The sequence below is a fragment of the Neolamprologus brichardi genome, chromosome 18, assembly GCF_056152115.1.
Source record: "Neolamprologus brichardi isolate AB-2024 chromosome 18, ASM5615211v1, whole genome shotgun sequence".
Taxonomy (NCBI): domain Eukaryota; kingdom Metazoa; phylum Chordata; class Actinopteri; order Cichliformes; family Cichlidae; genus Neolamprologus; species Neolamprologus brichardi.
The window spans coordinates 31,762,151-31,785,238 of NC_142121.1; the positions used below are offsets into that span (position 1 = coordinate 31,762,151).

Sequence of the window (23,088 nt, forward strand, 5' to 3'; positions counted from 1 at the left end):
ATTCCACCATCAGGCCGGGGTCTTTCTGTGTGGAGTTTGCATGTTCTCCCCGTGTTTGCGTGGGTTCCCTCCGGGTACTCCGGCTTCCCCCCACCGTCCAAAGACATGCAGCTTGTGGGGATAGGCTAATTGGATAATCCAAATTGCAACTAGGTGTGAATGTGAGTGCGAATGGTTGTCTGTCTCTGTGTGTTAGCCCTGCGACAGACTGGCGACCTGTCCAGGGTGTACCCCGCCTCTCGCCCTATGACAGCTGGGATAGGCTCCAGTGCCCCCCGCGACCCTGAAAAGGATAAGCGGAAGCGAATGGATGGATCCAGCATGTTTCTAGTGAACCTGGCCATTACTTCCTGATGATGAAGATGGTGTTGAAGTGTGATGCAGAGGTATTGGAGTTACGCGTTTATTGTTAAATATGTGAGTTTGCATTAATTTCTGTGTTAAGCTTTAAGGTTTTTTTTAATCATAATCATGTTGACATTTGTCAGGGGTAACATTTAAGAACTTCACCAAATTAATAATATACAATAACACAACCCAACTATAGGAACTCATGACATGCCAGCCTCATAAACACATGTGGATACATCATAACACTGACTGATAAGATGACGCTCACAGTCACAATCAGACAAGAGTTTCTGAAGAAGAAAACAGCGAGACCTGTGACCATGCCGAGCACGTTGCCTGACTTGAATCCAACACCTTTTAAAGAGAAATGCAGAGCAACATAAGCCCCGCAGCAAACACAATAAAAGGACAGTTCAGTGGAATTCCACAGACTGGAAAACACTGACAACAATCTCTTCTTGTGTAAGTCCAAAAAACAAAACAAAACAATCAACCTTTTTTTCTACTTGTGCCAACATTTTTCAAATTAGATAAACTTGGTGATTCCCAAAGGCCGTAGAATCAGTTTCATTTTGATTGCATTCATTTAATTCTCATGAAAGAAGAACTGCTCACATCTTTCAGTCTTAAAAGACACGTGTGGTAAATCCTTCAACTGAGATACAACTAGAAGAAGTGTGTGTGTGTATTGTCTATCACCTTTTGTTGATCTTTATTTGAGAGCTTTAGTGATTACGTACAGCTCCATGCAAACAAAAACCTATCATTATCTTACAGGGATGCTTTAGGGGGATTAGTTGCACCAGAGAGCAAGCTTGTTGTTATCTAATGTGCTAAGCTGAAATCCTTTTGGTCAACTTTAAGATGGCAGCTGTTTGCATTGCAAAGCATGAGAGATAATAAAAAGAAGTCACAGCAAGCTGTAAAATGTGACCAATGCACCAATCAAATACTGAAAGTGTTCCCTTTCTTTATCAGTTAGAAGATTTGTACATTTTAAATGTGTTTTTGTCTTTTTATTATTTTGATAGTTTATAGTCATACAATGGGAACAGCCTAGCTGAAACTGTCGCCACACCTAATATGTCAACCGTTGTCTTCTTTTCACACTGTACGGTTGGGAGCTGGTTGTGGATCATTCAGCAAACACAGATCATGCTTCAGTTGTTTCATCTTACACAGATGAAGGATGTGAGCTCTGTTTGCATATACCACATGCAACAGGCTGCGTAAAATGTTGTCATTTTGGTCAAAATATTTTTTGATTTGAAACTAAAATTTTACATTTTTACTTTTGTAACAAAAATATTTACAGCAGCAGGATAGCATAGTGGTAACACTACTAGTCTTGGAACAAGGGTCCTCATGAGCGCCCATGCTACCCAACTGGAATATGAGTGAGAGGCACTTAAGTGAAACCATACTAGCTCGGATGTTGTCTGGATTAACCAAGTCCACGTCAGGTGTTAAGACACACCCTGAAAGGCTAACCGAACGCTGTACAGTGCAGATCCCCAAGGATCCCCAGAAGAGACCAGTCCCATTCAACTACTGGCCAATAACCTGCCTCAGCACAACATGGAAGCTGCTGTTAGGCATCATAGCGGCTAAGATGAACAGGCACATGCCTGAGGCCCAGAAAGGATTTGGCAGATACATCAGAGGGGCAAAACAGCAGCACCTGGTAGACAGAGCAGTCATTCGACACTGCAAGACCAGACTTACCAACCCTTGCACTGCCTGGACTGACTACAAGAGAGCCTATGACTTGATGCCTTATGCATGGATTCAGGAAGGCCTAGAACCATAGAAAAACTGGCCAACACTGCTGACACAGTAGCATCAGCACTCCATGGCAGAGCAGCTGCTGTAGGAGGAGTGTATAGATGGCTCAGTTTAGTGTCTTTTACAAAATGAAGTTCATGTGTGCTGCTTGATGACTTTCCAGGAACCAAACACGACCAATGCAGGCTAATGTCCAGAAATCAGTAGGTGAAGTGATGGTGGCTATGCCCATCTTTTATATACAGTCTGTGGTTGTTACATAAATTATCCACTTAATATGGTGTGTGTCCCTAACCTGACCTGAAATAGTATAATGCCAAATGTAACATGTGAAGTCAATATTTGGTTTTTACCAAACCACAAAAGTTGATTTGCTCTGATGAGTGTCTCTAGGGCTCTGAGTTCCAGCACAGATAAAAAGGGACGAGCCCTTAAGCAACACAAGCCACCCATGTTCATCAGACTCGTGACGTTGTTTCCTTAACAATTCTCACCATCTTTCCCTGCTCCAGATGACCTTCACCTAAGCCCTCCTGGAACAGGTTCCTTTTTCTTTTTCTTCCTTTCCAGCAATCACTAAAAGGGCTTTATTGGTGCCAAGCAAAAGGTTGCTAGTTCAGTTCCAGGCAGTGACACTAATCCTCTTTGGAGTTGTGTCAGGAAGGGCACCTGGGGTAAAACTCTGCTAAGTCAAAAGCACATGCTACCCACTCTTGTATTGAAGGAGCCGCTGAAAGTAGCTACTGGAGTTTGTCCTGTCACTCAGATTGCTGCTGTAGTTGGTCCAAAAATGACTGCTGAAAAGGAAGTAAAGCCACAGGTTTGGGAGACAGTTTCAATCATTTAAAAAAAAAACTTTTCAGAGAATGGATCTCACAGTCACATTTGTAACACGATAACGTATTCTGTGTAAATTTCTATGAAGAGCGAACACCAGCTGAATTTGATGAGCCCACAACGTTTCCTGTAGTGACACCATCTGTCACATGATAAAAGTAACATAAAAGGCAACGCAGGTAGAATATCAGAGGTTTTAGGAATCGGGGGGTTGGGGAGGAAATGAGTGTCACATCTCACACACACACACACACACACACAGACAAACTCACACTTATACACACACATGCACACACACACACAAACACACACGTTTCACTCACTCCTGTTCACCATTATCTCATGTTGTCATCTCCCCCTTTCAAGATATGGGGATCCTCTGGCAAGACCCCCAAACACCCCCCTCTTTGCCCGACACACATACACACACACACACACACACACACACACACAGAGCACCAGTGTTCTCCCCTTGGGGGCTGACCAAGATGAAAGGTGGAGTGGTGAAGGGGGCTGGAGAAGCAGATGAAACAAATGAGATGACCTCGCACCTCAGCTTTTCTTTCAGCTTGATCTGTTCTTTTTCCTTAGTATCTGCTGGCATTGCTATCTATTTTTACATATATGTCACTGTTCCATATATTTGCAAAGATTCAAAGATTGTTTTTATTGTTAATCCCACCCTTGAATTCCTGACTCAGAATCTGTAGATTATGTTTCATATATGCACTTTCACTTTTCTGCATTTTTTTTATTTAGTTTTACCAGATAATCAGTGCTCCACACTCAAGCTTTGCTAGTTACACAGTGGCAAAAAAGAATTAAAAAAAAAATCCATCAGTAAGGCATGACAGCTTTTGCTATCAAACGCTGCCTCCCTGTGGAAAAACGAAGAATCACAGCAAGGGAACAGTGAGAGTGGAGTATTACTTAGATGCCTGATACTTGAGAATCTCCAACCATAATAAAGCACTTATCATCATGATGTTATTTAGACCTCTAAATGCCCGTGTGTATATTGAAGTGAAATGGTACACTTACTGCTCTCGGTACTATCCCATGCTTACTGCAGGCAACCTTCAGATTCACAAGTATTCATTTGATTTAAACTAACTAAACTAAAATAAGTAACATGTTCTCACATATTTTATCGAGGATAAAAGTGGTCTAATTTCTAGAGCAGTTTTCTTTTACATATTATATTTGGAATAGTAGTCATTTCTGCATGGCAATTTAAGGTCTTTGCTAATGTTAGGAAATGGTGGAGCTGATTTTAATGCAGAATGTAATCTCTGATACTCTCTAATTCCTTATAACTTTTTGCTTTTTTCCCTTTATTTCTCAGTTTAGCAGTGCAGTGTAGAAAGGAAAGAAGGAGAACGAGCAGACACGCAGCATGCCAGGTTGGACTCAGGCTGTTGCATTTGCTTTTGCATGTAAAATTACAGTTTGCAAATTTATGTCATGTCTCAGCATCACACAAGGTCACGAGGTCAGGACACGTTGATGTTATATTTGAACACACAAGAGCTACATCCAGGGGCGATCCTAGGCTCAAACCTTTAAGGGGGGGGCTCAGCTCCCAATCATAATGTCATGCATGCCTTGTGATTAATTTTATGGGAACATGCTGTTTGCAAATGCAATCATCCCTGTTCACGTTTTGAAAACCTCAATTCAATTGGATGCACATTACAATGTTACCTTCAAAAGCAACCTAATTGGTTGGATGACCCATTGTGTTTTCTAAGAATATTTCAGAGTGAATAATCAAAGATTTCAATTTCAACCAGCTTTAGTGTGGAGCCTTTAGCTATCAAAACTGATCCAAAGAAATAAGAAATTAATAAGAAATTAAATAAATATTTGGGGCAAAGCAGATAAAATGAGAAACATGCATAAATAGCTATTTAATTCCCTTAAAAAAATGGAGGCAGTTCACCAAATATACATAGACAGATTTTAGGAATGGGGGAGGGGGGGGGGGGGGGGGTTGAATGGGGACACTGACAGGTAACATCCTTTTGACTTGCTGTCACCTGGATCTGGAGCTGTAGTGCAAACAAACTGAAACTGAATTTCTGGGAATAGAAATTTGTAACAAACTAAAATAATAAAGTGCAGCAGGCAACTCCTGATATACCAGCTGACTAGTGGATCAGAAGGTTAAAATTAATAATCTCTAGTGATTGAAGCTATGTTAGCTAAAGGTTAAAAGAACGAATAAAAATAAACACACACTCTATAAGTCACAGCAACGTGTCCACATTATCAGAACACTTTGAACTTTTGCTATATTTCAGTCAAAGTGTGTTTTAAATCTGCATGACTGATTAGTGTCATGAAATGCTACAGCAACCAAAGTCCTGTTAACGCTGTTAATGACAAGCCACGCTGCTGTGAGTGCACTGTAACATCATGACATCAACAATACTGGACATAAAACCTGTTTTCATTCTATCCTGTACTGCTGTCAGCGGACAAGTTAGCCAATGTCAGAAAATAACACTAAAATGCTTTATTATTAATACTATTAATACAGGTACTTTTAGGGGTGCTCAGATTAAATTTGAGGGGGCTTGAGCAATCCCACAAACAGGGTCTAAACCTGCCTAAGTTTCATTTTTCATTACACAGACGGCAACACTTTATAATACATCCTACGACTAACGTCATGTCATGTAATTATATTTTCATGCAGATACTTAAAGATAGGCACACTCGAATAAGGGGGTGACAAGGACACAAAGAAATAATTATACTGTAAGTAAATTTAAGTAGTCTTATATGTAATTTTAAGCACTGTCATTTCTTTCTCATTTAATGGAAAAACAATATTTCCCCAGTAAACACGCTGTAGATTTTCAGATATTCTGAAGTCGCTTAACCTTCCCTAATTTCTGGGTATTTTTCCATAAAATCAGAAGGAAATTAAAGTACTTAAAATTAGTTACGCTCTACTTACTCTTACTTACAAATTTTCTTACAGTGTAATTCATTCTCTGTTTCCTGTGAAAACCTGACTTGTTATCCCCTTTATTGTAGTGCACGTACCTTCAAGTATTTGTATGTAGACATAATTTAATTTTAATTTCAAGTAAAGTACATAAATAAGTATTAAATTCCATTGATTTACAGAGTGACTTACACCCTTAGTGACAGGCTATATTATAAAGTCTTATCAAATTTGGTCCCAGCTCAGTTATACTGTACAGCAAAACAAGAAAAGGACATACAAACCATGGGAACAGAGCTAGTGGCTTTGGGTGGGGCTGGCTGATTTGGTAAATGGCTCTAATGACTGTAAACCAGCCTTGAGGGGGTTCTTCTGTCAACTCGTTCAATTTCCTGCCTCTTCCAGCAGGCGCCTTTTGGATAGATTTCCTGCGACCTCTGGCACCCTACCTGGACCTAAACACACACATGTGCACGTGCACACGTACGCACGCACGCACGCACGCGCGCGCACACACACACACACACACGCACACACGCACACACACACACACACACACACACACACACACACACACACACAGACTGTCTATGTCAAGTGGCCAGCAGCATTCTCTTCACTCACACAGAGTAAGTTAGTCATTCAATCAATATATAGTTTGCATTAAACACTGTGTGTGTGTGTGTGTGTGTGTGTGTGTGTGTGTGTGTGTGCTTGGATTTTCACTGTGCACATGTGATGTATGGGTCCAGGGCAGAAGAGACAGCATGGAGTGTACTGTTAGAGGTCTCATTGATCAAGTCTGAGCATGTGTGTTTATAAAATGTCAATATTCTGTGCCTGCACAGGATACACGCTGTTACACCTCCAAGAGACATTTTTATAGATTTAATACAGGCAACAGTTTAACAAATGCACAGAAACACAAACACAGAAAGACATTTTTGGTCTTGTTTTGATGTATTACCAGATTTGACCAAGGTGGCTGCAATACAGTTTAGTTCATAAGATGCTGTAGAATAACAGAACGATCCTCCCGCAACTGTTTAACCTCACTGAAATGTGGCCTTCTTTATAGGCCACTCCACGAGCCTTTATTTTCTAAGCCAGTCCTGGGCTGTTAGGATCTTCTTGAAAGGTCCACTTTTGGTTCAGCTTACATTTCTAATTTGTGCTTGTCACAGTTAACAACTCCATTGTGGATTTACCGCATTAGTAAATGAGTCAAAGGCTGTAGTTTGGCTCTAGTATACTTACAGTAAGGGTCAGTAAATGCTCTTTTTCCTGTCATGTCCTATGAGTTCAAATGCAGCCCTGGACAAATACACAGTTATTTGGAAACTAAGCCACTTACTTTGCATTCTAATAATTCTTTTCAAATTAAATTATTAGATTCCTTGGGGACACTTAAAGGCACTTTATTTCCTAAGGCCTTGAACAGCTCTAAAGACACTGTCATCTTAAACATACACTTAAGTAGCAAACAGAACAGCACCACCCAACATGCTCCACCTGTTTCATCATTTCTGGCTACTAATCTGGAAAACTTTATTTTCAATATTTGTTTGTTTTTTAATATGACTGATCTGTTTGAATTATTTAACTTATAGCACTTATTTCACCACAAAAATCCATTTTTGAACAATTTATCTGAGTCTAGTATATAGTAGTCTAACTCAATGGTCTCTGGGTTAGTTTGATGGCTAAATAGTCTTAATCTTAGAAAGTCAAATTATAGCAAAAATGTGGTGCTCACCATCATTTTCAGACATATACTGTATATAAAAGATGGAGCTAGCCACAGTGACATCACCAATGCATTTTGCTGCAGCTATTGAGGGTTTTTAGAGGTAGAAATTACTAGAAGAGGGTGAAATGTTATGAACTAAAACCAGAAATCTCAGTCAGCATGCAGAACAGGACCACACAGGACGCCATATTATCTGTTAGATAATCCCAATAAAATACCACAAATAAGTTCAAAACAAGTCTGGCACTGTGATTCGGGTTAGTGTAGCAGAAACCTGGAGCATACAGTTACATTCCTGATTTTAATTACATTAAGACTCGCTGAAGTTGAGCATTTTAACATAATATTTTACAACGCTTATATCCTGCTGTGATTGCCGCTCATACATTACAACTCTATTAACATCTGACAACATTTACAGAGGCGCTTACTGGGCAGGGCTCGGGGATGTGTCTAATAAGGCCTCACCTTGGTCAGGGTAAGAGAAAGCAAATACTGCTTTTGTTAAGGCTTGGACAGAGATCTGAGCACCAAAGGGCTTTAATAGAGACCATGCTGTTGTAATTTTAGCTAATTAATGTTACAGGCGACTGCTGAATAAGCTCTGATGTTTGGTAAGGTTGGTTTTTGTAACACTGTTTAATAAGGGTATGCAGGCACACACACAGAAACACATTTTCCCAAAGCACGCGGACCCCATCTGGCAATCTGCTTATAGCTGTGAGATTATGTGGAGTTTTATTGAGAGACTGCTTGTTAAAGACCTCTAGATGGCAATGCTGTTTTCCTGTTCTCTTTTACCTGAAAAAATGGCCTGTCCTCATCACTGCAACCTTACATTAGCAAACAGTGGTGCTTATCAGAGTTACACGATGTCACAGTGTGACACAGGGAAGTTATGCCTCGGGCTTTGCTTAGTGTTTTAAAATCAAACATTAGTCAAACATATGCTGGTAAGATAACTGGTGAGTAAATAGTAATATAGAGACTTAATGCATGTGGTGTAAAAGACAGTGGCAACAGGATGTGTGCCAGAGAAAGACCATGACCTCAGTAAACATCTTCCTGATGGGTTTATGGTCTAAGACTCTCGTTTCAAGTCTTTATTGTGAATTACAGTCCCCGTTACAGTGAGTCTAGAAAGGTAAGCTTTGGGATGGGCCCTCTTTGTGATTGACAGTTCGCTACCATGTGAGCAGGAATGGCCACATCTGGATTCAAAATACCGACAAGGCAAATGGCCAAAATGCTAAGCTCAGTCTAACAAGATGAGTGCATCCACACAGTATTCACTTGTTTCACATTTTGTCATGTTACAGCCTTATTCCAAAATTGATTAAATTCCTGCTTCACCTCAAAATGTGAAAAACAATACCCCATAATGACTAAGTGAAAATGGATTGCTTCAAATTCTTGCAAATTTACTCAAAGTAAAAAACAGAAATATAGCATAGCATGGCTCTGGGCTTTTCCAACTCCTTCAAAGTCAAAGAATTCAGCTAGACTTGCACTGTAATACGAACAACGAGTTAAAAAAAATCTCTGCCTTCGCTGAACCATATTTTTCATCTGTATGCAACATGCCAGGTTCCTTTGTAATAATTGCATAAATAAGCAGCAAAGCAATATTTTTCCTTTCTATTTTCTGGACTTTGGTTGGCTAAAAAACAATGCTAGTATTAACTATATATTAAAAATGTAAAACTTCCTATGAACAGCTTGTCATTAATGTTTTTGGTGAAACTTGCAATTGAAAATACTTTTACGTTAAACACACAACCACATCTGCATTGACGTCTGAATCAGGAAGGCATCACAGCAATGAGGAAATGAAAAAAAGATGTGTTATGGGTGTATGTAGCACTGTGGGAGGACATTATTTTCTTAATAATAGCCAAAAAAAGCAAAGCCAGGCCGCAACACATAGAAAATTTACTTACTCAACGGAATCATGCATTATACTGCCAATCAGATTTAATCTCTTTTTAATTGAAGGTACCACAATCCCATTCCAGATTGTTCTAGTTCCAGAGAGTCAGAACATCCCGGCTCTACTGGATGTCAGAAATGGACAAGTTTGCTTAAAATTCTGTAAACTGAATTTGACATTGTTGGATGACTGCACTCAGTGACCACTTTGTTAAATACATCTGCACATGTCCTTCTTAATGTAAATATCTTAGTGCCCAATCACAAGGTAGCGACTTAATACATTTAGGCACACAGATATCGCCAAAACACCTGCTAAAATTCAAACCAAGCATATGAATGGTGAAGAAGAACGATTTAAGTAACAACTAACGTATGCAGAAGAGCACCTCTGATTGCATAACACACCGAGCATTGAAGCAGATGGGCTGCACTAGCAGAAGACCGCATTGGGTGCCACTCCTGTCAGCTAAGAACAGGAAATAGAAGGCTAGAAAAACATTGGGTGATCTGATTAGTTTCAATTTCCACTCAGAATTTGGTGTGAACAACATGAAAGTATTGATCCATCCTATTTTATTCAATTCAATTTTATGTACAAGATGATGCCAGAACACAACAAAGGCAGCTCAATGTAAAGACCCTACAATAATAATAGAGATAACCAAATCAGCAAGCAAGGCAAAACTTCCTTTTACCAGAAAAAAAGCTGTGGCAGAACCAGGCTCAGGGTGGGGCAGCCATGTGTGCAAACGGTTGGGGATGAGGGGAGGGAGACAGGATAAAAAATAGTTGTGCTGGTAGTGGTTGTAGTGTCGTGGTGTCCGAATATTTTCTTGGCACATTTTGGGTTCATTGGTATCAACTGAGCATTGTTTGAATGTCACAGCCTACCTTAGCATTGTTGGTGACCATGTCCATCCCTTTATGACCACAGTAGATCCTTCTTCTGATGGCCGCTTGCAGAAAGACAACATGCTGTCATACAGTCGTTTAAAACTGGTTTCTAGAACAGGACAATGAGTTCTCTGTACTCAAGCCAACTGATGGAGGGGTGCAGCAACTCTGCAGGAGGAGTTGCTTAATAATTAATTTGGACTTTTACGTCATGTTAATCTTTTTTTTTTTTTTTTTTTACAAGTTTTGTAACCATCACCAGATACCAAACCAACAGAACACCTTTGGAATGTGGAGGAACTGGAGATTGATATCAAAGATGTGCAACTGATAAATGTGCTGCAGCTGTGTGATGCTGTCATGTCGATATGGACCGAAATGTCTGAGGAAGTGTCCCAAAACAAGTTGGAAACTATGACCTCAGCAGATACATGAGGTTGGTCTGACATTTCAGGTTACTCTGCAGAGCTGCATCATTTGCTCAAAAAGACTGTCAAAACAAAAACCTTGACTTATTTCCTAGGCACGTCCACAAGCTCCAGTGAGGAAAATGAAAAAACAAAACAAAGAAAGTCATGTTGGGGAAACTGACATTTACGAGTATTTAATTAAATTCAAAATGTAGCTTACAAATGGGAAAGACATGTACCATTTCCAATAATCTACAACACACAAATTCACTCTGACTCTCTTGTGCAGTTTTTCCATCTTTGGGACGTCTTTTAAATCAGCAAGTTCAGTGTGAATGGAACAGCGTAGCATCACAGCCCTCTTTATTTCTGTCCAGTATATCCTATAAGGACGTGTTTGAGACATTTAAATCGAAGTGGAAAAGCCAAAATCGAGTTTCTTCAGCATTAGTGTCCTCAAATATCAGGCCCGACCAACTCGGCTGTTTCACTTTCCTCTTTTTAAGCTGTGTGCCTTTTGCATTTTTTTAATAGTGGACGATGATCCACTTAAAAGCTACGACTGACAATGAGACACAAAGTCTTATTACAAAACACATTCACAATGCGTCTCTGGCATCTTTGTCCCATTTTTTATTGGTTTTTCCAGCGAACGAACAATGAACACATTTCTTAAACACGTCTTACTTCACCACCCCCGGCTGCATGAAAAGGACCAGTCGTGGAATTTTGAGAAATTTTATTTTTTCTTGTTTTTTTTTTTTGCATTATTTCTTACAACAATAAAGACGGCACAGAATACATAGCTTTACAAACACAAAGCACACCACCACCTTGGCTGCTGATGCTGCTGCCATTGAGGGAGGGGGGAGGTTGTGGGTTCCTGGAGGCTGCCAGTTCAGCGTTGGCCATCCTTGTTTTCCAAAGACTTCTGCCCATTGGGAATTTGCCATTTCAAGGACGTTTTTTTTTTTTTCTTAAGTTGTTGATGTTTTCTTTTTTTTCTTTTTTTGCAGCATAGCAGAATGAGAACGATGTGGGAGGAAAAAGCTTCTTTTGAGACATGTAGGTGTAAACCAACCAAACAAACAAAAAATAAGACTGTCTAGAATATGATCTCAGCATGTTATTCCAATTAGCATGAAGCAGAAGTAGAGGTTAAAAAAGAAAAAGCTCAGCTGGACAATATGTGAACTAAAGAGCAGTTCCACAGTTCTGCTTGTTTGCGGGAACTCTTGGACAACGGGAATCTCTCCATTTAATAAAACTAACACAACATTTGTCCGCACACCGAGATCAGATCTACCTTTCTCTGAGGTACTCTGCAGAAAAATTACACCACCTAAATCTTGACCATCTAGTTTGAGTAGTTTATTATTACTTACAATTTTTCTTTAAATTCCTGTACAGTCAAATAAAACGTCAACGGATTTTTCAAAGGATCTCTTCTTTTTTAAAAAATACAGAAGGCTTCTTTTATTCCAGCCATTTTTTCCCCCCAACCCCTTCCAACCAAAAAACTGGATTTTGATATTATATATTTCTGTGTGTATCTTCTGATGGTCATGTGTGTATATGTGTGTGTGTGTGTGTGTCTATGTAATTTACACCCAACATTGTAAACATACATAGAACTATATTACATGTGCTTGCACTGCATCTTGTAAGGGGGAGGAGAAAATTTGGTTTACTGCACTAGAACACCACAAAAGAGGGGAAGAGAGAAGGGCGAGGCTTGTGAAGAGAAGAAGAAGAAGGAGAAGAGGACGAGTAGGGCGAGTGTCAAACTCCTTTTCAAGGTTGTGAGGCTCCTCAGTTTGGTTGAAAGCTCAGTTTTAGTGGACAAGCTCTTATATTTATATTTTTCTTAAGCAACAGCTGGATCAAGCTATTAGTTTGTCTCTTCAATAGTGAACAAAAATAAGAAAAGAAGCTTTCTCTCAAGTCATCAGGGTGAAGCCCGCCATCCAGCACCACTGAAGTTCTGCCGAAGAGCTAGCAGGGAGGAGGGGAGTTAGATCCTGTATTACGAAGTTCCTCTGAGGTCCACCTCCAGCAGTGTGAAGCTACAAGGTCTTAGTGGGCGTTTCCACTGACTTAGTCCTTCAGTGTAAGATCCCTCTATTTTATAGACAGTTATAGAGGTTCTTGTGTCATTGAGGCAGCGGAAACAACTGCTGGCAATTGGGGACTGCAGGTCTCCGGGCCCTTTTTTTTCTCCCCTTTATTTTTTGCGCAGGTTACTCAGGAGACTGCTGACCATAGTCAGATTCAGCCAAAGTGCGCTTGCTTAGTCATTTGTTCAAGCCGCCCTCCTGGAAGAACTGGCACAGTCTCAAACACAGCTGTCGTGGAGGCTTGGCAGCTGCTGACCCAGGCCGCGCAACAGAGAGAGAGAGCGAGAAGAACTAAAGATGATCGACGGGGAAGGAGACAAATCCAAGATGGAAGAATGGACTGGAAGGAACAAAGGCAGGGGTTGTGCTCTTTACAAGTAGACACGCCTCAGGTCTCCGGGTGAGGTGATGGTGTTGCACTGTGGGCACAGCTTCTTGTTTCCCTGTGATGGACAGACAAGCAACAGTTAGCTTGGTAGCTCAGAAAAATGTACCAACAGACACAACAATGAAGTGCTCACTCTGCTTATTTGGGACTATGAGCATGAAGTTCAATACAAGTTACCCAGTGCTCTTACTGCCTCCTCCTCCTGTGTGAATCTAAACCTGTTTGCTGCACATCTTGCCTCCCCTTCTGCCCTCTTCCTCTCCCTCTGCACTGCTTTGATAGTGTGCCATCTGCAGTAAAGCAGCAGGTGATAATATGCAACACAGGGCTGACAGCATAACAAGATTCTGAATGGGTGGTCTCACCACTGTCCTAATTCCCTGTTGCTTTCCCGCACCAACTCTCGCCAACAACTGCTGGCTGCAGGCGCATCCTTTTCTGACAGAGTCACTGTGCTGAGTTTACACTTAATGATGCAAGAAAAAAGAAAAGAAGCCAAAAACAGACCATAAACAAATGAAGAATAGTGGCACAGCTGGAGTCAACTAGGAAAGGATTATATGATGTCATTGCTATGAGGAAAGTCTTAACATCAGAAATGAAATGCACCCGTTGTGTTTCCCACAGATCTAGGTTCTATTTGTTGTAGATGATGGGGGGGTGGGGGTGGTTGGTTGGTGTTGTAATAATAAATAACTGAGCGACTCCAGCGTCTTGGACCGCAGCTGGTGATGTTATTCCTTGTTCTGCTGCCGAGCTTCATAAGGCGGGCATGGCTGCTCATGAATCAGTTCTCCACCTGATGTCAGCTGCAGTCCAAGACAGACAAACTGGAGTATGTGAACATGGGACAAACTTTTTTAAGGAAACCACCACAACAGAAGCACGATTAAAACATGAGACTGAAGGCCCAACACTCACAGCTACATTACCTTCAAAGAAAGATCAAGAGAATGGTCTACTACTCAGTCACTTTCTGAAAGTGTCATTCTCTCAAGCAAAGGGGTTCAGGTAAAGTCCATGTATAGCAGGGGTGTCAAAAATAAGGCCTGGGGACCAGGAGACTCTAATCTGCCCCACCGGAAGGCTTTGAAAACTGAATGAGTGCGCAGATTTTGAACTTTTAACTGTAGTATAGTGTTTCCCACTGATGAAGACTTCCCCCGTGGCCATTCATACTACACCAAAGTAGTTAAGTAACAGTTAAAAAATTAATACAATGACAGAAACTGTCTACTACAGCAATGTCTTTTTGTTTTAAAGAGTGGGTCCACAGTAAAAAAAAAAAAAAAAAACGGTAATGTTTCCTGTAATCTTACATATTAATCACGTAGGAAAACTGAGCTGTAATGTTGAAACTGCACTTCTCTGAATCTAAGGGCTTAGTTTATTTAAATGTCTTTCACTGATATGGCCTGTTTAAGATCAAAGTGGACTGTATGTGGCCCACAATGTATGATGATGTATGGGAAACAGTGAATGACATTTTGAATACTGTTGTTAGACATAACAAAACTGCTCATCACCTTTTACTAAACTATCTGGTGCTTTAATCAGTCTCTAAACTGCGAACTGAGACTTTGAGGCTTTAGTATACGGCACACAAACGTAGGGTTAACATCTGACATGGGTCCAACACAATCTGGAGATCTCGTTTGTATTTTGTGCACTTTTGAAACATTAATCGGTCAGCATAAATGTACCTCTGACCCCCAAGGATTTATAGGCTTCAATTCCTGTAAGCGCCTGAATAAACTCTTTCAAGCAGGTGTACCGGTTAAGGGCCTAGACGGGAGTGATTTGGGAGTGACAGATGTCACATACTCATGCTAAGAGGATATGTTGCTCCACATTACTAAAAAAAAGTCCAGAGTGAAGAAGAAGGGATGGGATGTGGGGTGTATGGGGGGAAAAATGGAAAGAAGAGGAGTTTGGAATGGTTTAAAAAGTAGTAGTAATGAACATTTTCTTCAGAAATACCTCTCATAAATCACATATCAAAGCATTGTTTAATATTATAAATTTAACTAAGTGTAATTTAAGCGATTTTATTGATACTCTGTTGAGGGAGCACTTCTCCTGTTTGTTTGGAGGCCCGTCAAAGCTTTCTTCTGTTTACTGTGGGCAGTGAGCATGCATGGGTGTGTGCCTGTTACACTGTGCTCCAGCTGCCTCGCTCATTAAAGTGGTAAGAGGCTGGGCTGACGTTAACTAGATTCCTGGGCATTTACTTTGATCAGTTTGGCCCTCCCGGTTTTATAGCTGTCTCCAGGCTATGACTTTAATTCCCCATACATTAAACCAGCAGTGGCAGGATGCACGTCTGTGCACACACCTACACAGAAAACACAGGTACGCTGCAGATGGAAACAATGGAGTGCTTTCTTTTGAGCAATTAATAACAGAAGAATTAGAAAGCAGGCTAACTAATTTATTAATCAAGCCCAGACTGCCTTTCTGCTCGTACTCAAATGAAGGCCTTCTTAAATCACCTTAAACTGAAAGCATTTTTCAGACAATTATTAGCATGAATAAGGGTGGTAATGGTTGGGACCATTAGCTTATGTTGCTTTTATCTGCTATCATGCAGCTATTCTACTGGACCAAACCATTTCAGCAACACCACATTTAAAATGTATAGCTGCATACAAGGCTGAAATAGTCATCAGACATTCCCATGCATTATTCATCATAATCCCTGGAAAAATAAAGTCTACTCCATTCAGTCCTCGACATAGACCAGGGGTCGGCGACCTGCGGCTCTTTAGTCCTTATAGTGCGGCTCCCCGTGGTTTGGGAAAATAAATTATTTAGCTGAAGTGTATTTTATTTATGCTAGTTCTTTTTTTAACATGTAGTTCTAAATTGGAAGATTATTGTGATATTGAAATATCACAATATACTGAAATAAAATTATATTCTATTATTTTTTCATCGCTCAAAATAAGCGTCACACTCGCGGAAGCCGGTATACCCGCCGAAGCACCGTGCATTTATCGAGACTTTCAACTCCAGGTAGGCCAGTTATGGATCTTCGGATCCACATTATGTCAGCAGCTGTTCTCCACCGTGAACTATGTTAAAAACAAAAACTGCTCACGCCTCACAGATGGCAGCTTACAGTCCTGCGTAAAGATGAAAGTGACTTCGTACAGCTCCGATCTGCAGATGCTGTGCGCAGAGGTTCAGGAGCAGAAGTCCCATTGTAAACATATCACGGCAGACCGACGATGTTTGCATGAACACGCTTTTCAGCATCTCTTTATTGAACACTTTACACACACGGTTGCTGTACGCATACAGCCGGCTGTAGCTTTGCAGCTCACAGCCCGACACACACCAACAGAATAGATAGGACAGACGTAAAGGCGGCGAGGCGTGATTGCGGGTGCCGCTCAGCTGCGTCGGCCTCTCCTGCAGCGGTGCTGCAGATCACGCTCCACCTCACACATAAAATACATATTTAGGCAGAATTTTGCAAATATCTATTTTTAATTTTTCAGCAGCATCGTGCTTTTTTTCCAATTATTTTTTAAAAGTCAGGTCAAGGCTCCAAAAGCCCAAAGGCGATATAAGGGTGGCGACTCACAACAGTTTTTGTTTGCTACATGGATCATTTTATTTCAGCTGGGTGTCTTTCCTTTGGTTATATTTCTTTAAGAGTTCAAAATGAATTTAAAAAAAAAAACACAATTACATAAAATGTAATTTTCTTTGTAGCACTTCATGGATTTCATAAGCAACACACCTTCGTTGTTCACACAAAGCATAAAGGTAAAAAACAATATATACAATGTTATCTTCATTTTAGATGTCAAAAAGTATTTGCGGCTCCCAGTGTTTTCTTTTACGTCAAAACCGGGTCCAAATGGCTCTTTGGGTGTTAAAGGTTGCAGACCCCTGACATAGACGATGTCACATGGTTTAACACACTGAATCTAATGCAGACAGTGGTAGCTGGTGCACCAATCAGCAGCCTGCCTATGCCCAAAAAGGATAAACTGAGCAAAGTGTGAAGAGTTTTAGAGATTTGAAACTGCATCTACAAACTGAAGGTGATTCTCTTCATTCAAAACACCAGCGAGATGCTTTAGACTCGTAAAGACTCGAGAAGACAGCTTCGATTAGAACCCTAGGACTGCTGATGCAAGGCTGTCTGCACACTAACCCAGATGTTACTCAGGAAGTTCTTCAAAATTGTATAAAGAGTGTACTGGCTCAGGTGTACTCAAGTTTAACATCTTCCCCAGGGTTAGGGTTAGTCAAAATATTCCAGCAATCAATGTTTTTACATCATTCAATGAAGTTAAAAATCAAACTTTTTAGGAAACTGATGCAACTAATACTGTATACAATGATGTGGCACTAATGATCAGCTTATTTGTGATCGTTTTCCAGGCGGGACGGGCCTGGGAGTATGTTGATGAGTAGGATTAAGCTTCATGGGGAAAGGGCGGCAGGGGAAACAAGGTGAGACGAGAACATTGACAACATCAGATATTTCGTGGAGGGAAAAGAGGCGATAAGAGCAAAGACATCAGAGAAAGCTGTTACCCTTCTGTTTACCCTTCCAGCTGTAGGAACACTATTTTCTTTTGCGCTCCATTTACCACATTAGCAACAGCTAACTGCACACTACTGAATATATTAGACTAACTAATAATCAGCAAAACCACAGCGGAGGGGCGTGTGTGTGTGTGTGTGTAGACCTAAGGCAGTACATAGAAGCCAGTGGAGGCTGAAGTTGACCACTTTATTCCAACATTTTAACAAGCCTTTTGGGGACCATTCCATCTAAGCCTTTCCCTGACTGAGGCTACAAGTGTTTGCACTGCCTGCACTGAGCGTGCTGAGAGAGAACGGGTCATTTGGGGAACATTCCATTTTAGTTCCTCCCTACGGGGCATGAATACAGAGAAAAATTCACTGACTATGAAATGAGGCCGCAATAACTGCATGTCATGAGGACTTGCCCCGCAGCACCGAGTGTGTGTGCGTGTGTGTGAGAGTGAGATGAAGTGTGTGAGTTTGAGCGTACCAGAGTCCTGAGCCAGCATTCTTCACAGTGGACGTGCCAGCACTGGATGGAGGTGAGCGGCATCGTGTAGGAGTCCTATAAAAAAAAAAAAAACGGAAAAATTTAAACTACATCGGATTCACGGGACACTCACTTTAGCTAGCAACAAACAAGTAACGCTACACAATCCCTGACCGACAAACAGCATGAAATCACTAACCACGGAAAGACAGCCAGCAGCCACAGAACCACTGAGCAAGGCAGCATATGGGAAATTGAACCGGCAATCTGCGGGTCACAAACGTACACGCACACGTGCACAAACACGACATCGGCCAGGCAACGGGCAGAGACAGAGGGAAACGGGCAGGGAGGGGGGAGATGAGGGAGGAAGCCGTGAACGAGCCCTGCTGGGCGTCCTTTTCTTTCCCTCTGGAAAAGAATGGAGAGATGAGGGAGGAATGAGGTGAGGGTGGGAAGAGGAGCGGAGGAGGTAAGGAGGGAGGGAGTGCCTTACCCTCCGTAAGGGCTGTGGGAGGAGCCTCTTTATGCCGCTGCTGTAGCCACCAATCACAAGGCCCCTGTACAGGCAATACAGGCCAAGGGGGAGGGACTTAGGCTGCCTCTCTCCGACCTCATTGGCCCCTATGCTCTTGAGCTCCGCGCCTGACTGGATAGCAGGCTTCCTCTGCGGAAGGAGGAGGAGGAGGAGGGAGAGGTGGGGGTTGGAGAGGAGAGGTTGGGGGCGAAAGGTGGCAGCTAATCACAGAGCCGGGCTTGTACTGATCGCGCACACACAGACACCAAAGAGCAACAGAAGACGCGTGTGGACAAACACAAACCCACGCAAACATCACCGTGTGTGCTAATGACAGCCAGAAAGTAAAGTGAGGCTTTGAATACAACTTCTTCCACTTTTGATTGGTTAGCTGACAACTAGGCTAAAATGCTAAGTCAACTGGAAAAGCTCGGATCTTCAGGAGTTTTATCTCATTGGTTAGATTTTACAAGTGCGAAGAAACATTTACACTCTGAAAGTGCAACTGAGGCGTGAATGTAAAATAAATGGCTTTTTTTATCCTGACCCTTCACTGACATTGGTAATGGAAGAATGGGCTAAGTTTTATGTATATACCACAAAAACAGTCGCCTCAATATATATATATATAAAGACCCGACAATAATAACGGAGAAACACGAACAATCAGCCAAAACCCTATGAGCAAGCACATGGTGACAGTGGGAAGGAAAAACTCCCTATTAACAGGAAGAAACCTCCAACAGAACCAGGCTCACATTACAGTCTTATTTATCAGTTTACTTGTAAAAGCTCTTTTGATAAATATGTCCTTGTAGTATTTTTTAAACTTGGTCTCTTATAGTCACCCAGCTTAAGCAAAGAGCAATACTACACTGGCTAATCTGAAAATTCAGGCATGTTTAAATGTCATTAAAATTTCCTTATATGGAAACAGACATTAAGTACATCTAAGTAGTCTTCAAACAGTCTAAATATTTGCAATCAAGCCCATCAACAACCTTACTTTAAAACTGAAATATCTCAATATTTAAATATCTGAATATATTGAATTTCCAAAAGTAGTTTAGGACAATCTTAAAGCACATTTTAAGTTCCTTGCCCTAAAATGACCAATAGATGGGGGTAGAAACCCACAGATAGTGCTGAGCTGCATCACTGAGATATCCTCAGCATCAGTAAAGGCTAACAGAGAACTTGAGTCAACTTGATACAGAGGGCGAGCATTTCCACCAGACAATCAGAAGGTAAAAATGAGTAAGAAATATTTGCAGAAATATCGGTGTAGAGGTGACAGCGGTGGCGTTTAGACTGAGTCATACATCTGCTCAAAGTGTTTGTGCATCTACTTGATGCGGTGGAATCTCCAGCTGCTTCAAAATCTGCCAGTTAGTGAGAGTAATCTGATGACATTTAGATCAGACCCAGTGACAGGGAGGGAGCCCAGTGACAGGTTAAAGACAGACAGAGACAGATTAGATGGAAGAGGCCTGTGTGTGTGTGTGTGTGTGTAGACATATTTGTATTTCTCTGTATGCCTTAGTGTGTGTTTGTGTGTGTGCGTAAAACAGATGAGGGACAGTGACAGATGAGCAGAGAAGAGCTGTGTGCTCATGGGGCAGTGAGTGATCGATCGCTGTGCCTTGCCCTCCGTGTCACCTCAGGCACCCAGCGACCTTTAGGAAGCGCAGGCGTTGGTAATTACCCGCCTCACATGCATACACACCAACAGGCTCTCACACACACACTCACACGCAGCAAGCACAGGATGCCGACGCTGCACTGTCCACACGCTTGAACAATGACAGGGTGGGTACTTGACACAAAGTGGGGGTACACAAACACTGATGTGAGGCGTAGACGCAACTGCATCTTAAGTGTCTGATGGACCTCTATATTGTCCCTCATGGCTTTAACTATTGATCTGTAAGGTCCAATCAGCCATCAATACAAGCTGTGATGTACAGGAGTGTCTTTTCACCTAACAAAGCCAAACTTCGACACATTTTTCCAGATTTAACCTGCTTTGTGCACAGCACAGTCAGGACGCTATCCCAGAATTTGAACATACACATATTTCTGTGCTCCTGAGATGAAGCATGACATGATAAGAAAAATGATTCGCTCTGGAAATGTGATAGCAGACAATCGTGCCAAATTGCAAAGCCATGCAAAGGGCCACAACACAACAGCAACACAACACCAGCAGCACTCGGACAGTGAAAATGCTCCCACGCAGAGCAGAAATGAGATGCGTGCAGGTAGGGCTGTTCGATATAACGATATATATCGGATGACGATATAAAAACGTCTATCGTTTCATTTTACGCTATCGTTTGTTTCGTGGTGTCGCAAAATAAACTGTTTACGGCAATATTTTTTCATCGTTTTGATGGTCACTGTAGTGGCTATATTAATTTCTTAAAGTTCTCTCTTTCTCTTGTATTTAATATAACCACACTACGGATGGACAAGCGCCTGTTTTTATGCGTTGTGGTTAGCAACAACGACGGTAACACCATCTCGTGTCCGCTTGTTTATGTTCCACATAAACCTTTCACAATAAAGCTCAAGATCCTGTTGAGACTTTTCAAAATAAACTGAATCACGTAAAAGAGCAGATTATTTACAGAAGAGAAGTAAAAAAGAGCCGCCAGGTGCTAAAAAATAAACCTTAGACTCAAATGTTAGAACAGGCTTTTCCCCACAGCACGCAGTGTAATAAATACTCACAAAGAAAACGGCGGCCGTTACAATTTATGTCTAAAAATGTATAGTTTCATGCATCGGTTAAAACACTCGACTCCAGCTACATGACGCGCAGCTGGAAACACTTCCCGCAAGACGAGCTGCCCGAGATTCACAGAATTTACAGAAAATGTTACATTCTTGTGATTTATATCGTTATCGGGACGATAGATGTCTTATATTGGCATATGAGATTTTGTTCATATCGCACAGCCCTACATGCAGGTGCTTCACATATTTCTGCAGCACAAGTACACAACCTATAGTAAAACACACGAACATTATCGAACAGAAAAATCTGTCACTCAAACCGAGCAGCTAATTATCAAGGTAAGCACTCTGGCCACAGTGACTACATTTTTAATTTATGTTTGCTTGAAAAAAAATAGGTGAGGGTAGAGGGTTGAATCCCTCTACAAGGTAGAAAGTGATCAGTGGTTGCTACTTACATCCACTGAATGCACTGACTGTCCCAAAAATACAGTACATTCTGGTATTCAGATAAGCCTGTGACATGGGACAGACCTTATCAGCCCTTGCTACATATCTGGCCTAATAAAGTCGAAGGCCAGTTATAGCCCCCCCTAACCGCAGCTTCACATGTTTATGGTGCTACATGCAGTTCGACAAATGCTAATGCTGCCTTCTGACAAAGCCACAACACTTCCACTGAAGCTCGACGTGCAGACAAGCAGGCAGCACTCATATAAACGCTATACTCACCATGCAGATGAGACATTTGTACCGGTCTCCTCGGAGTATCTGCTTCTCCAGCTCTCTGATTCGAGCCTTCAGGGCCTCCATGGTGGTTGCCGTGGACTCTTCCTCCGTTACCCTGGGAACAAGCAAGAGAGACGATAGAGGTTTTAAGTATAGGCCTACACCACAGGTGACGCGCCCACTCTCACACTCTTGTAACAAGAATTGTACAGTTGTGTTTTCAGTTCCATTTAATAAAAACAAATAAACATTAGGAAACAGGAACATTGAGATTTAGAGTATTTTATGCTACAATGTCTCAAAGTTCCACAAAACAGTGGAAGCTGGATGAATCTGCTGAACACAAGAAAAAGAAGAAGAAGAAGAAAAAAGTCATCTTTTATCATCAACCTTATTGTCCTTAGTCACAGTACAACATCACTGTACTGTGATCCTGCAGTATATTTGTGTTAAATCCTATGATATGAATTTAATTGACTCCCATCTTTATAGAGATGCATCACTCTCTACACATGTTCATTCTATACCATCTGATTAGGGCCCTGCGCACGCTCCTGTGTAGTACAACATGTTTCAAGTCAAAGTCTTTGTCGATACGCTTTGTCTTTCTTGTAGCTCAATAAACAACAAGACCTCTTTGAATCT

The 23,088-nt window shown here is 41.4% G+C and overlaps 1 protein-coding gene across 3 annotated transcripts in view; it reads right to left on the reverse strand.

Moving 5' to 3' along the window:
- Window positions 1-11,526: 11,526 nt before the first annotated feature.
- rnf220a (ring finger protein 220a) overlaps window positions 11,527-23,088 on the reverse strand; it is a 168,097-nt gene continuing 156,535 nt past the window's right edge. For 2 of the 3 annotated variants that reach the window (XM_035912960.2, XM_006802741.2), the window contains exons 12-15: window positions 22,447-22,558; window positions 18,955-19,125; window positions 18,459-18,533; window positions 11,527-13,475 (exon numbers count right to left, since the gene is read on the reverse strand). In XM_035912960.2, the coding sequence (XP_035768853.2) occupies window positions 13,404-13,475; window positions 18,459-18,533; window positions 18,955-19,125; window positions 22,447-22,558 (430 nt within the window). In that variant the 3' untranslated portion in view covers window positions 11,527-13,403. The remainder of the gene's footprint in view (window positions 13,476-18,458; window positions 18,534-18,954; window positions 19,126-22,446; window positions 22,559-23,088) is intronic. The other variant, XM_006802742.2, reaches the window with a different exon arrangement.